This window comes from Antennarius striatus, chromosome 15, assembly GCF_040054535.1.
Source record: "Antennarius striatus isolate MH-2024 chromosome 15, ASM4005453v1, whole genome shotgun sequence".
NCBI lineage: Eukaryota > Metazoa > Chordata > Actinopteri > Lophiiformes > Antennariidae > Antennarius > Antennarius striatus.
In genome coordinates, this window is record NC_090790.1 from 14,692,709 (window position 1) to 14,706,910 (window position 14,202).

A 14,202-nucleotide genomic window follows, 5' to 3' on the forward strand; every position below is an offset into this window, starting at 1 on the left:
GAGTGGAAAAAAATCATGTAATTTTTTTGTATTTAAATATAGATATTATATTTTTAAATCTCTTCTATGTGCTGAAATATTATAATTGATCTCAAGTTTAACGAGGCAGTCAGAGACTGCAACATCCCGCCTGATCTACTTTTAGGGTAGGTCAAAGCTGTGACCATAGATCAAAGCTAGTGCATATGTAGATCAAAGCACTAGATTTGATCTACGGTCTTTCTCACACTGACGGATGGACGAACACACGAACACTGACAATTACAATACATCACCGCTTTGAAGCAGGTTGTAAAAAATAAAAACAAATACATTTCCAGTAAAATGATACGAGAGAAATAAAGGGGATACGTCAAACGCAGGTGACTAGCTCTGCCGTGACGTCATAGATCAGCGACTTCCGCGTAAACAGTAAAAGACGGGGAAATGGCTGCAAGGTTACTACTCCGCTCCGCGGTGCGAACCGCTATGACCTACCGGACGGCTCGGGTTCCGGTTCTGAGCCGCGGGATGGCGGCTGGAGGTGAGAACCGAACCGGAACCGACACTTAAACCCTGAAGGACTGGAGAACCGATTAAATCTAGATGACAGGAAGGTCAGAGTCACGTCAAGGCGTCTGAGCCTCGAACCAATGATCACAACCCTCTGTTCACATTGAACCAAAAGTATTTCAGTTTTAATCCGAACCTGTTTGTTTGGGCAAGAAGACATTTATTTCAGTAGATTTAAGTAAATGATTATAGGTAAAATAAAAAGTACATTGGCCCTGGATCAATTCAAGTTTACTTTTGTTAAATGTATAAATGTGTTAAATTTGTCATCAAGCAAACATCCCAGAAAAATTTTATATACAGTTTTAAGTAAAAAACGTATCATGAATGATCACATTTTTAAATTTAATATTGAAATATTTACATCCAACATTTATTTTTTATTTTACTTTTTAAATGAGTTCATTATATTTATTAAAATGTTCATTATAATAGCACAAAAATAACATGTTAAATGTTGCAGCAATATGTTTTAGAAGTAAAGTTGTGAAATGTTTAAAAAAAAAAAGATGATCTGAGGTAGAGATTTAGAGGGGTTCACGACACAGAGAGGCTGCACTGTGTTAGAAACAGATAAGATTCGAACCACATACAGGGTTTATTGTTATACAGGGTTTATTCAGGGTTTAGTACTGCCAAACAGATGATGCTTTACATTCTACCTGTATGAAAACTGCATCACTGCATAGTAGAAGAGTCCAAATGCTGAACTAGCCGACCTTCAGCGTCAACTTGTCACCCATTGAAAATGTTTGGAGCTTTATAAAACATCAAATATGACATAGAAGACCGCTAAGTCTTGATCAGCTAATGAACAAATAATGTTCATTATTTCCAAAATAAATAATCCTGAATAATTGAGGCAAAGTTTATGATATGATATGATGAGGTTATTCACATCCATTTGTTCCTAATTAGGGATTCCCACTGATGAGGAACAAGCCACAGGACTGGAGAAGGTCATCATGACTGCCATGAAGGAGGGAACGGTAGGAACGTTTATATTAAAACGGTGGATAAATGTTACTCACTGAAACACTGCTGGACTCCACAGCACGTCATTAACCCTTCGCTCTCCTGCAGGACCCCTATAACATGATGAAGCCTAAGGAGTACGCTGGCACTAAGGACGACCCCCATCTGGTTCCCTCCATCACAAACAAGAGGATCGTGGGATGTGTGTGTAAGTGATTCGGTTGATCAGAGGACTCATCTTTGGAGCGATGACTTGCTCTTGCCGTAATATCTGTAATAAAGTTAGATGTCTGCAGCTAGCATTAGCACATCTGCAGCTAACGGTAGCACGTGCACTCGCTGATGGGGATTTAAACACACCAAACCCGTCCATCTCCACAGGTGAAGAAGACAACACAACCGTGGTTTGGTTCTGGCTCCAAGAAGGTGAAGCCCATCGCTGCCCCTCCTGTGGTTCCCACTATAAACTGGTGCCCCATGAGATGCCCCACTAACTGCCCCATATAGATGTTAGTTTCAGCTTTATCCTCTCTTCAAAATATTCCTTTAATTTAGATGATGTCAGACTTTTTTGGTTCTGTCTGCTTCCTGGTCCAGACCTGACACACCTGCTGACCTCTTCAGTCTTTATTGTTTCAGAGGGATCACCTGAGGTTTAGGACACAACTGTTTCAACATTCAGTTTACATAGACACACATGTACTGATGATAACGATGGCATTCTGAATCCTTTTACTTAACCAATAAAGTCTCTGACCTCCTATTCATCTGATTGTCTTTCATTGTTGAGACACTTTAGAGGCAATATTGTGTTTCTTGTTAAAGTGAGATTGTTATTTTACTGCTAACATGAGAGGGCTACGTTAAAAATGACATGCTACCTACCGAAGTGTCATTAAGAGGACTCTGTTCATCCACATTATCCATCATATTCCTTCAATATACGGTTGAGGGAAAGGACAATGACTCAATAGACTCTGGCTACTCTAAATATTCAGAACGAATCAATCTTTTCCTCAAAACCGCTGAAACAGTTTTTGAATCTAAATCTGAGTCAAGAAAACACCAAATCAGCACAACTTAAGGTTCAGTTTGATGTGGCTCAAAATCAAAATCCAGACCCACTAGGTTAAAATGGTTTAACTGGGATCAGTCTGTCCAGTCCAGGGATACAAGTGTGGTTTTGGGGTGAGTTCTGAATTAAATAGTGTGTCGAAGAGGTATAAACTACCAAATGACGTGTTTTTTGTATTTATTTCCTTTTTTTATTAATTTTGTTTATGTTTTTTCGGACTTGTTACTTTATTTTATTAAGACGTATTTTGTGTCAAACCCAGTGATAAATCAAGAAGTCCCTGACGTCATCGGACTGCGACCAGCTCAAGTGACGCGAAAGGAGGAGAGATGGCTGCAAGGTTACTGCTCCGCTCGGCTCTGAGAGCCGCGACGACCTGCCGCACTGCCCGGGTCCCGGTTCTGAGGCGCGGCATGGCGGCTGGAGGTGAGAACTGAACCCACACCTAACGGCTGGAGGACGGACGAAAAAGGTTCTGAGACGGCCGCGACAGAGACTCAAAAGTCCCAGACATGCTACCTGGTTAGCTGGAATTAGCACCATTAGCAGTATGACTCCGTGGGTGGAAAACCGGGATTTGAGTAAATTAATTATAATGTCGTTGTTGTTAAAAATTTAACTTAATTATTATTTATCTGTTTCTGTTGAATAGTGTAACGAATTTTACTTGATTAAACTGTTAGTGACAAAACACAGGACGTTAGCCACACACCAGACGTTTAGCAATGCTAGCTGTTAGCTTAGCTGGCATTAATCCACGTTGAATTGTTGTTCTGTATGTTGTCCCAGACCAGCTGTCCTTCGTCTAGCAGGATGCTTTGCTCAATAGGTCCTCTTCCTTTTTTTCCCTCTTATGATGGCAGGGATTCCCAGTGATGAGGAACAAGCCACAGGACTGGAGAAGATCATCATGACAGCCATGAAAGACGGAACGGTAAGATCGCTGATCTGTGGTCAAACAAACATTTGCGTCACTGTCGAACAAGTTGAGGAGGTATTTGAAAAGACTACAAACCCAATTCGTGTTCAGAATGAACCGGCCACTTAAGAAAATTAAGGTCAACATCGATCTGTACAGCAATCAGCAGCATGTGATGAATATAGGGGTAATAGATGTTTGCCTGAAGAATATATGTGTGAATGTGAACCTTCAGCTGCAGATTAAACACAATCTGCTCGTCTTCAATTTGTTCTTCTTGAAGGGAATAAATGTCCGTAGCCAGTTAATTGTTACCGGAGGTCTTATCTTTGTTCAGCAGGCATGTTATGGGATAAACTGGGAAATTAGGTTTGCTTATCTCAGACATTAGCTGCTGTGTTTCCAGGCTGGTTCCTGAACAGAGTTAGACCTCAATTGTCAGTGACTGTTCTGGTCCAATGTGGTCGGAACAGATTGGACTGAAGTGTATTCGTAGGAAATGTATCATGATTCAGTAGTTCGGACCAAACCTGTCCTCCTCCTTCAGGACCCCTACAACATGATGAAGCCTAAAGAGTACGCCGGCACTAAGGACGACCCCCACCTCGTTCCCTCCATCACAAACAAGAGGATCATCGGATGTGTCTGTAAGTTGTTCATAAAAGATAGGAGGTTTTATTTGATGGACAGACGCTGGCCCGTCCTCACTGTTGATTTTTGACATTAGGGGTTGAGCGTAGGGATTTTGATAATCAATAGCTTATGTTTGTGTTTCCTTTATCCACAGGTGAAGAAGACAACACAACCGTGGTTTGGTTCTGGCTCCATGAAGGCGAGGCCCATCGTTGCCCATCCTGTGGTTCCCACTATAAACTGGTGCCCCATGAGATGCCCCACTAACTGCCCCACACCTCTGTCAATACAGATGTTAGCTTCAGCTTTGGCTTCTCTACAAACTATTCCTGGAACTTAATTTAAAACAAATTTTTTTTGGTTCTGTCGACTTCCTGGTCCTGATTTGACAAACCGGCTGACCTCATCAGTTACAGAGGGATCACCTGAGGTTTGGGACACAACTGCTACAGCATTCATTGTACTGTCATTTTCATGTTGTTCAATGTGTCACTGACTCCTGCTATTCAAACCAATAAATTCTAAAGTCTTCACTCACTCTTCTCATTATGGGTTCAATATCTTCGTTGTGCTTTAGACATTAGTTCTGATGGAATTTTCCCAATTTTTTTTTCTTAGAAAATGGACTTTATCAAATTTGACAGTGTTTTTCAAAAGCGTTATATATGTCAATTTTTCTGTAGTCAAGGCTCCCGTTTGATGTGCATAGGGATCACCGGGCACATCAAAACGGATTTAAATATCTGAAATACTGTATTATCTATATTAAATGGTTTCTTCAAATTTGTTTACCAAATTCTTGAGTCTACTTTCCCAAAATGTTGGAAGTTAAGTGGACTCATTAAAGACTTCAAAATCAAACTAAAGTATTACGGTATGTGTCCAAATGAAAACAGAGTGGAAGTTTATTTTAAATTTAAAAAAAAAAATCACATCCAGCAGTATGTCCAGACTTTTGAAGTCAGACAAATTTACTTTGGCTGCATAAAACATAAGCCAAACAAAGTATAACATCTAGTTTTATTATAGAATACTGTATTTAATTTCAAGAGATTACAACGTCTCTTCCTCTAGAGGGCGCTCGTCACAAATATTCACCTTGTGTTCCTGATGCAACAGAACTGAAAAACTTCACACCATGAACATTCTGTCACTTGTACAAATCCTGCTTATAAAAGACTCTTCAAGTCAAAAGGTAATTAGAAAAATGAACTTCTTCCCTTTTGGCGAATTAAAAGATGAAACTTTTGGCCCATTTCTTTAAATGATTTTCAGGACCAGCAAGATTTACACATTTGTGTTCATCTAACCATCAGATTAAGGTACTGTATGAGTAAAATTATTTGTGGTTAGCCTCAAATTGTAGTTGTCTTGAAAAGCTAGAACTCTAGCAGGTGCTGATGTGTTCCATCTACATTTAGCTTTGTTAAATGGTTTAATTTTAATAAAACCAGCATACATCACATTGCTGTATTTTCTATAAATAATCTGTAGGTGCCAATAAATCTGAGGTAAAACTTTAATTACTGTATATATTTTTTGTATAGAATTTACATTTAATGGCTGATTGTGGTGGTTCTCTGTAAATAGTTGTATTTTTATGACTGAATGTAACGTTTTCTTTTGCAAGTGTTTCTCTGATAATGATTTGACGCTTTTGCTGTGTTTTGCTCTGGAAATCTGTTGCTCCATATTTGATGACGGTAAAGGTGGAGGTGTGAGCTCCCTTAGCATTTTCCACTCACCTTCATGGAGCATTTGTTGTAGCTTTTTATTTTTTTTTATCATCGACAGCCTTTAAAGTCTCCCTGAGGGTGAAAGTTCCGACTGCGGTGGGTGAGGAGGTTGTAAATAATTCTGTCTGCTTCCCTTCAAACATGCTGTTTGGAAGCCTTTGTAGATTCTCTATGATTTTCAAGTCCATTTTAACTATTTTCTCCATCTCCCCCCCTCAGAGTTACTATAAGCAGAAAATGATTATGTTAAAAGATGGTTTGGCATTTATAGATATTTTGTCTGTCTTCCATCTTCTTCTGAATTCTTTAGCACTGAGAGTCTCATTGTCTGCATAATCAGAATAATTACACCTTGTCTCATCCCTGGGATCCACTGACGGCTCCTGACAAGGTGTAATTGGCTTCAAGTTTTCTTTTTTCTTCTTAAAATAACTGTTGGGGTGAAAGGCCGCCGTCATAAAGTGAAAAGATGCAATTAATACTTCACTTTGGAGATAACATGCTTATACTTCCTCACATGGGCAGAAAATATTCCATGAAGAAGCTGGGAGACGTTGAAGCCCTCCCAACACACACCTGACCGATCACCAGGTCATCAATCCAGAGAGGAAATAATCCATATTAAATCAGCACTCAGTATGTGTGTGAATCTAAGACATACTCTATTATATACATACAGTATTATAGTATTACATACTGTAATAAGGAAGTCCTATTCATTTAGAGATCTGATTCTGGAGGACAAGATCCTCAGTCCCATCTCTGTTGTCAAAACAGTGATTAAAAGTGTCAGGTTATTATTCCAGAGAGGATTAGACAAGGAGATTATGATTTTAATTCCCCACTTTAAAACACAATCCTGTGTTTCACAATGTAATGCCTCAAAATCATTACATTGTTTTTTAATTGACAATTATCAAATAAAAAAACCTCTTCTCTCAAAACAATATTTTCCAAATATTTAGTTATTTAAATAATGACAAACCCTATGCAGTCAAAAAAAATCATATGTTAACATAATGATAAAAATAATTTAAAATAGAAAAATATGATTGAACAGGGAAAGTGTTTTTCTTCTATCAGGATAATCAGCTTCAGACGAAAGGAGCACATAAAACCAGTTCTCTTTAAGACTTGTGCTAAATGATCAAAATTATCGTGAGGCGTTGTAAATTCTTCTCAGGGTTTTTTGTCACCTTCTCATCAGTGACACTTCCTTTAGTCCATCCAGCGTGCCTCCAGCTCCTCGCCCACCTGCCCACCTCCACCCACCTACGGGGCGGCGCTCTAGTTCCTGACAGCCCAGTCGACAACATGGCAGCAGCACAGCTACAGCTGATTGTGATGGACGTGGTGTGGACCCACATGGCGAGGCCCGGACGGGACTCCTGCTCTTTTAAATCTGGTGGACAGAGGTAGAGTTTTGACCTTTAACGTCCTGCTGAAGCATTTTTATTTTACGATGCTTCTGTTATCACATTTGAAAAGTGCAAGCAGGAAGATTATGTTCAGATTCTGGGATGGTTTCTCTCTACTTCCTATCATCGCCACAGCTCAGATCAAGTTGTCCTTGAATCTCTGCTACATGTATGAAACGAGCTATTGTGTATATACAGTACTCTATGCACTGTGTAAGTATATATATACATAAACGTAAGTGAAAAACATTTATTTCAACATTTATTTCAAACATTTTCAACTTTATTGTTAAAGACGAACAATCAATTTACAGACTTTATAACAGACCCTAACAGATTCATGTATAATCAAACATTTAAAAAATTATTTTTATTTCAAATGGCAAATTCTAAAATGTTGCCTGGAAATATCACTTTGTACAGAATTTCTCCTTTCTTTTTAGGATCTTTCTTGTTTGGATGTCGACTTCCTTTGAAGAAAATCTGTGTATTCATGTCGTGAATCAGAAACAATATTTTGGGTAATAAAGCTTAGCCTTCACAAACAGCGCTGAGCATCACCATCCTTTCCAGTTGTCATAGCAACATGACCTGATCTTTGAGAACTAACTCATTGGACGGCCACAAAGACGACATAAGTGTTAGCAGCTTTATGAGCAGATGGAAAGAAATGTATTCAACCTCCACTGGTATTTAAACAATAACCCAATCATAGATTCATTAAGTTCTTTTATCAACTAACAAAAGTCTCCTTTTAATGTCAGCATCTGTGGAAATGATCCGTCCTTAAATCACAAGCTTATCTACGTTTTTTTCCCTTTAGTTACTTTTTATTATTGTGCAAACTGACTCCAGCTTCCGGTGAGGTTGGAATCATATTGATCTTTTGTGATTTCTATTGTTTGCATTATACTGCTAGATTACTCACATTTATATTGATATAGTCTAGAATCATTATTGGATTTGGGCTAATTAATTGTGATCTGTGATTGGATCAGTGACCAGTGTGACGTACGTGAGATTGACATCGAGCTTCATCTTCCTCATAGATGGCAAGATGTGATGGAATCTATTTAACCCTCTGTAGACATCCCAGAATTCTGCACACAAAAATAAACAGCTGTGCCAGTGCTATCAGGAACAAGCAAGTAAACAAGTACGCACCAGTATTTCCACAGTGCTCGAAATGTCGACATGTCATCACAGCACCACCGGCTAGACAGCAGCGATCAAATGTTTAATTTCTGACGCACGATTCAGTAAGTTTAATAAAACCTGAAATGTAATTGGTTTCACTGCCTGTGTAGAATACTGAGCGGCAGGTGAAGCCGAGGGGAGTGACGACCCTAGGATGAGCGGAGGCTGCAGGGAGTCGCTAAGGAGGGAGAGGAGATGAATACAAACACAAGAACCTCAGACAGATGCAGGTGGGGGAACGTTTTACGGGTTGTGGTGACATCAGATATGTGGTTTACATTTTTGTTCAGGACCACATCTGCAGTGCATTCCATGACAAAGCAGCCAACAGGGAACTCTGGCGAAAACAGTCCAGGTTGACACAGTGAAATAAGTTTGCTTGAAGCCATGTTTTGCTTTTTCATGACCGCTAAAAGTTGTTAAATCATGAACTTCTTTTGTTGCTGTTTTACTGCACAGCATTGCATCAGCACCTCCACCTGTGGGTGAACCTGATCTGCTGGATTCCTGAAGTTCAACAAAGCAAAGAAGAAACATAAAACTTTTATGAGTTGAAGTCAAAATGGTTGATAAACTTGCAGTTGGACCAGCTCGGACCTTTGACTGGTGCCAGCCTTACCTTCCATCAGTCTTCACAGCTGTCGGTCTGTCAGTCTGTCTCTCTGTCATTTCCTAACTGACCGCGAGTTATTGTGTCTTCAGGCTGATGGAGCTGCCGCTCCCGGCTGGAGGCCAGTCAGTGATTCTATTGGGTTCTCTTCTGGGTCAGAGCGCAGCAGACCTCCTGAGTGAACACACACAGAGAGAGTTTGAGATGTGTTCCTTTCTTATCCCACCATCAGAGGAGACATACACCTTCACCAATGTTAACGTAATAATAACGCATGCACATGAAACCCGGCTCACACCAGATATCTTTTGATAGAACATCACATCATCAACTAATTACAAACGGTTAGGGTTAGGCTCACATCAACATCTACAAAAAAACAACAAAAAACCCTTGTTGCTTTGACCCAAACAAGTAAATAGTTGCCTGTAGGTGTGAGTGGGTGCATGAGTGGTTGTTTGTTCTACATGTGGCTCAGCAAACCAGTGACGACGTATCCAGGGTGTACCGTGTACCCCACCTCTTGCCTGTAATCAGCAACCCCCATGACCCACAAAGCAGAGGCGGTTGTAGACGGATTGTTAGGAATGAAAATGTGGTTGGTTCAGTCTTAAAAAATTAAAAAGAAATTTCTTCATAACTCTACCCATCCAATCTGGAGCATTCACACACCTGCTGTGTGTAACATCATTTGATTTATCTTTAATGTTCTCTTTTAAGGTTATATTTGGTTGAAATATTCCATTCTTTAAATGTCAGTGCTAAATTAACCAATTTGGTAATTTCATAATTACACACGATGTCATAAATGTTGTTTGTTGAGACAAAACAGTTGATTTCTATTATTATTTAAGTGTCAGTCCTGCGTTCGCTGATGAGGATGTTGAAGATATTGAAGACTATTTTCAGCTTCCTCATTAATCACCTGATGACGTCATGAAGGTGTTGATGCCCCACTTGAAGTGTCATTGTTCAAGGACGGGCGGGGGATGGGTTGGAGCAAGCTGATTGGACAATTGTTGGATCCTGACAGAGACGTACTATTCTCTGCTGAGTGGATTCCAGCTGTTTTTTTTAGCAGAATCTTCCACAGGCTGTAAATCGTGACTGCATTCAAAGCCGACACTGAACTTCTTCAGAAGGCTGAGTGTCACTGAACTTCCTCCTTCCTGTCAGGATGCACCCTATCCTGACAGGGAGGAGGAAGTTCCTGTCATTGACATGCAAATCATCTTTCACTGTGCAGGAAAGGTGACAGACGGAAATGAAGGAGATGGGTTGATGATCGCTGCAGGGGTGGACACAAGAACGCCCGTCTGCTGTTTGATGCTTTCCCACACATGAAATTTATGGCTGGCTGTTAAACTGCTGACATTCAAACACAACAGCATGTCGATAGAGAAGCCTGGTGGATCATAAAACCGACATCGTTAAATGACAAGCTGTTAAGTTGATTTTGTTCTCTCTGAACTGTATGGAAAAGCTTTTGCTTCATAGTTATTTCAGTCATCCATGTAGCTCACTGGGAAAAATGAAGAATAAAAGCCAGTCCCGGTAAGATTATTGCCTTTTATTCTATTTTTTTGAGCCCCAATGACGAGGAAAATAGGTTTTATATTCTGGTCGGGTCACAGCGTAGTTAATATGTTTTTCTTTCCTTCTTTAAAGAGTGAAGAACAGCAGAAGAAGAGATGTGTGGCATCATGTCATCCATCTAGAAGTATGAAGTTGGTTTATGACATCATCACGTCAGTTAGTGATGTCACTGAGTAAATTATACATGTGCCAAGCGAGACAATCAGAGAAGAGTCTTTATGATGGTGAAAGTTCCCATCGATTCGTCTCTCTTCTTCACACCTGACTGGACATAAATTTGTGGAATTATTTTTCTATAAAAATATGCTGCTGCTGTATTGGGTCATGTGTGATTGTCTCCATTCCGCTGACACCTCCAGTTTCCATCATCACACATCTGAACATCATCCCGTTTGACTCATTTCCCTCCGAGTTGTCTGGACATGTCTGGACCTTGTGCACAGATTACACCCCAGATCAGTTCCGGAGTGTTCGTTTTAACCTTCATTAGAGACAGAAAAAGTCCTGTTGTGCTATTTTTGATATTTGAATTCTTGTTTCAGCAGGTCCTCTGTCGTCACATTCAGTACCGCTGCTAAAACCAGCTTGTGGTGCTTATGCTCAGTAATAACTGCCCACAGGGAAATATTCTCCCTTTGCTTCACCAGATTTATTGGAAAAATTTAATTATTTCACCGCAATAAAAACACATAAAACATCTGATGAATATGTCATGAATTACAGCTGAGAATATTAAACTATTCTGATAATGATTGAATTTTTTACATCCCGCTTCAAAGCGGTGATGTATTGTAATTGTCAGTGTTCGTCCGTCCGTTCGTCCGTCTGTTAGTCCACCAAATATCTTCACAACCGTTGCAGATAGAAAGATGAAACAAAAAGCACATTACTCAGGTGGCAAAGGGGATGAAAATGAGATGATGACCTTGACCTTGAGAAAACTAGGTCAAGCTCAAATTTAAATTTTTGTACACTCAGGAACCACATAAGATAGAAAGACGAGGGAGAAGGCCAGTGTGAGTAAGACCACAGATCAAAGCTAGTGTTTTGATCAATGACAGTAGGTCAGAGCACTAGCTTTGATCTTTGATCTACGCAAGTAGGTCACAGATCAAAATTTTGAATTCAGGGGTGTCGCGGGATGTTGCAGTCTGTGACTGCCTTGATTTTAGTTTATTAAGTAAACATGTTTCTTTTGCTGCTTTTCCTGCAGCGGTGTCTCTTGTGCGATGTTGTTTCTTCCGCTGGCTGAAATGATTTGCGTTCTTCGGCGCTGTTGAACAGACACAAGCTGAGAAGGTGCCACTGATTTTTCCTCCGAGGCCTTGACTCATTCGGTCTCCTGCAGGCAGCAGCATCCTGTCAGACAGAAATAATCAGCAGCCAGCAGAACACTCTCTCACTGGCAGGCTGCTGCAAACTGGGACATCTCCAAACACAGAAGTCGATGTCTCAGCCGTTTGCAGAACTCTCCACAGTCCCAATTAAATCACCGTTTTGACAAGACAAACAAAATTAAATGAGATTTCTGAAACTGACTTAGTTGCATGAAAACACGAGTCGTGAAGGTGGAGAGCAGGAGGCCAAGCAACGACTTGGCTGATTACCAGCGCTGTCAGTTTCCTTACCAGACGCCCAGTTTAATATGCATGAAATGTTAGCTTAGCATGGAGCAGCAGCAGGCGGCAAGAAAATAACGATTAGGAACCTTCATGACATGAGACACTTGTTAGGAACCTGTTGTAGATCATTTAGCAGCTAAAGAGGCTGAGCTAACAGTGAGTCTCTATGTGGTTTAAACAGTTAACTGTTTACTAATGTGCTAATTTATTAGTGTGCAATAGCGTGTAATAGAGTGTAATAGTGGGTAATAGTGTGTAATAATGTGTTATAGTGTGTAATATTAGGTAATAGACAAGAAGCCGAACGTTGTTACAGATGTTAATGGAAATATCACAACAAAGTTCTGTAGGTTAGATTAAAAAAAAGACAAAGAAATGGGTCAGGAGAGAGGGAATGAGATAGTAATAAACTCGAGGAGTTTAGAAATTTTGCTGATGTTGAAAAGGACAAACATTATCGAATTGTTTATTCATTTCATTGATTCTGGGTTCATCACAGTTGAAACAAGGCAGTCAGAGACTGCAACATCCAGTGACACCCCTGAATTCAACATTTACCCTGACCTATACATATTTGTGCTTCTGGCTTCCTGACAATGTTGCTTTTTGTTTTGTGATTACATCTCACCAGGTTTCAGAGATTTGTATCTAAAAAGGTATACAGTGAGCTGTCGTTCCTCCTATGCGTTCCAGGAACCACATGCGATTGACGGCTTCTGCGATAGAGCGATAAACTATTTATCTTAATATTTACGGTAATTTAAACGTTAATGACCCTCCCCATACTGATATTAAACCACCTTCTGTCTGTATTACCTTTTCCCACACTCCTATTGGCTGTTTAAAGCACTTTTGTGTCTCACGGAAGTCAAAGACTCACAGAACGCCGCGCACTTCTGGATGCCTTTATCCAATAGAATGCATGTATGCTATCACGTATCTCAGGATAGAAAATATCTCAGACCATCATTCAAAGCTAGTGCTTTGATCTATGGTCTTACTCACACTGGCCTTCTCCCTAGTCGTTCTCTTATCCAGTACCTGAGTGTACAAAAGTTGAAATTTGACCTTGAAATTTTCTCAAGCTCAAGGTCATCATCTCATTTTCATTCCCTTTGCCACCAGAGTAATGTGCATTTTGTTTCATCTTTCTATCTGCAACGGTTGTGAAGATATTTGGTGGTTGTATGGAAGGATGGACGGACAAACACACAAACACTGACAATTACAATACATCACCGCTTCGCGGGATGTAAAAAACATTGTTATGATGATTGTTGTTTATTTCTTTGGTTATATTTTTAACAGAAAACAAAAAAATGTTAGAATGATTGTTTATCCATTTCATGAGTTTTGTTTATTGCATTTGGAAGAACAGTTTGCAATCATTTCTGTTTAGATTAAGAATGTCTGGATCTGTAGATGTGGAGAATGATTGGTTTGGTGTGCAACCAGACAGGGTTTTGTAAAAAGGAAAGAGAGAAGAAGTTTGCAGGTTTGGTGTGGACCGGAGGTATGAAAAGTTGGAATTGATAAAATAACTTCAAGTGGAAGAAGCATGGCATTGGTCGTGTGGTGGTTTTAATCCCCCTTTTTTGGAGTGTAACACTATCAATTGCAACTGCAGTGGACCATAGAGACTATTGGCTTAGCGGTGCCTTCAGGTCCTGTCCTGAACAGGACGTAACACAAGTGTCTGCTGATGTGACGGCCAAGCAGTTGCAGCGTCATTAGATTCAGATCACACAAAGTTCATCTCTGCAGGCGCAGGCAGTTCAGAAACACCCTGGTTCAGCAGGACGGCAGCTAAACAGCAGGATGCACTGTTGGAAAAAGTAGTGTGACTCCCAGGCCCTGCAAGAGAGAGAA

At 40.1% G+C, this 14,202-nt stretch overlaps 2 protein-coding genes across 2 annotated transcripts; both read left to right on the top strand.

Moving 5' to 3' along the window:
* The first annotated feature begins 387 nt into the window (after window positions 1-387).
* On the top strand, window positions 388-2,290 carry LOC137608578 (cytochrome c oxidase subunit 5B, mitochondrial-like). The gene is made up of 4 exons (XM_068335065.1): window positions 388-523; window positions 1,471-1,541; window positions 1,636-1,735; window positions 1,909-2,290. The coding sequence occupies exons 1-4, from the start codon at window positions 427-429 to the stop codon at window positions 2,019-2,021; spliced, it is 381 nt and encodes a 126-aa protein (XP_068191166.1). The 5' UTR covers window positions 388-426; the 3' UTR covers window positions 2,022-2,290.
* Window positions 2,291-2,872: 582 nt separating this feature from the next.
* LOC137608512 (cytochrome c oxidase subunit 5B, mitochondrial-like) lies at window positions 2,873-4,687 on the top strand. Its single transcript, XM_068334956.1, has 4 exons — window positions 2,873-3,028; window positions 3,466-3,536; window positions 4,069-4,168; window positions 4,309-4,687. The coding sequence occupies exons 1-4, from the start codon at window positions 2,932-2,934 to the stop codon at window positions 4,419-4,421; spliced, it is 381 nt and encodes a 126-aa protein (XP_068191057.1). The 5' UTR covers window positions 2,873-2,931; the 3' UTR covers window positions 4,422-4,687.
* Window positions 4,688-14,202: the final 9,515 nt, after the last annotated feature.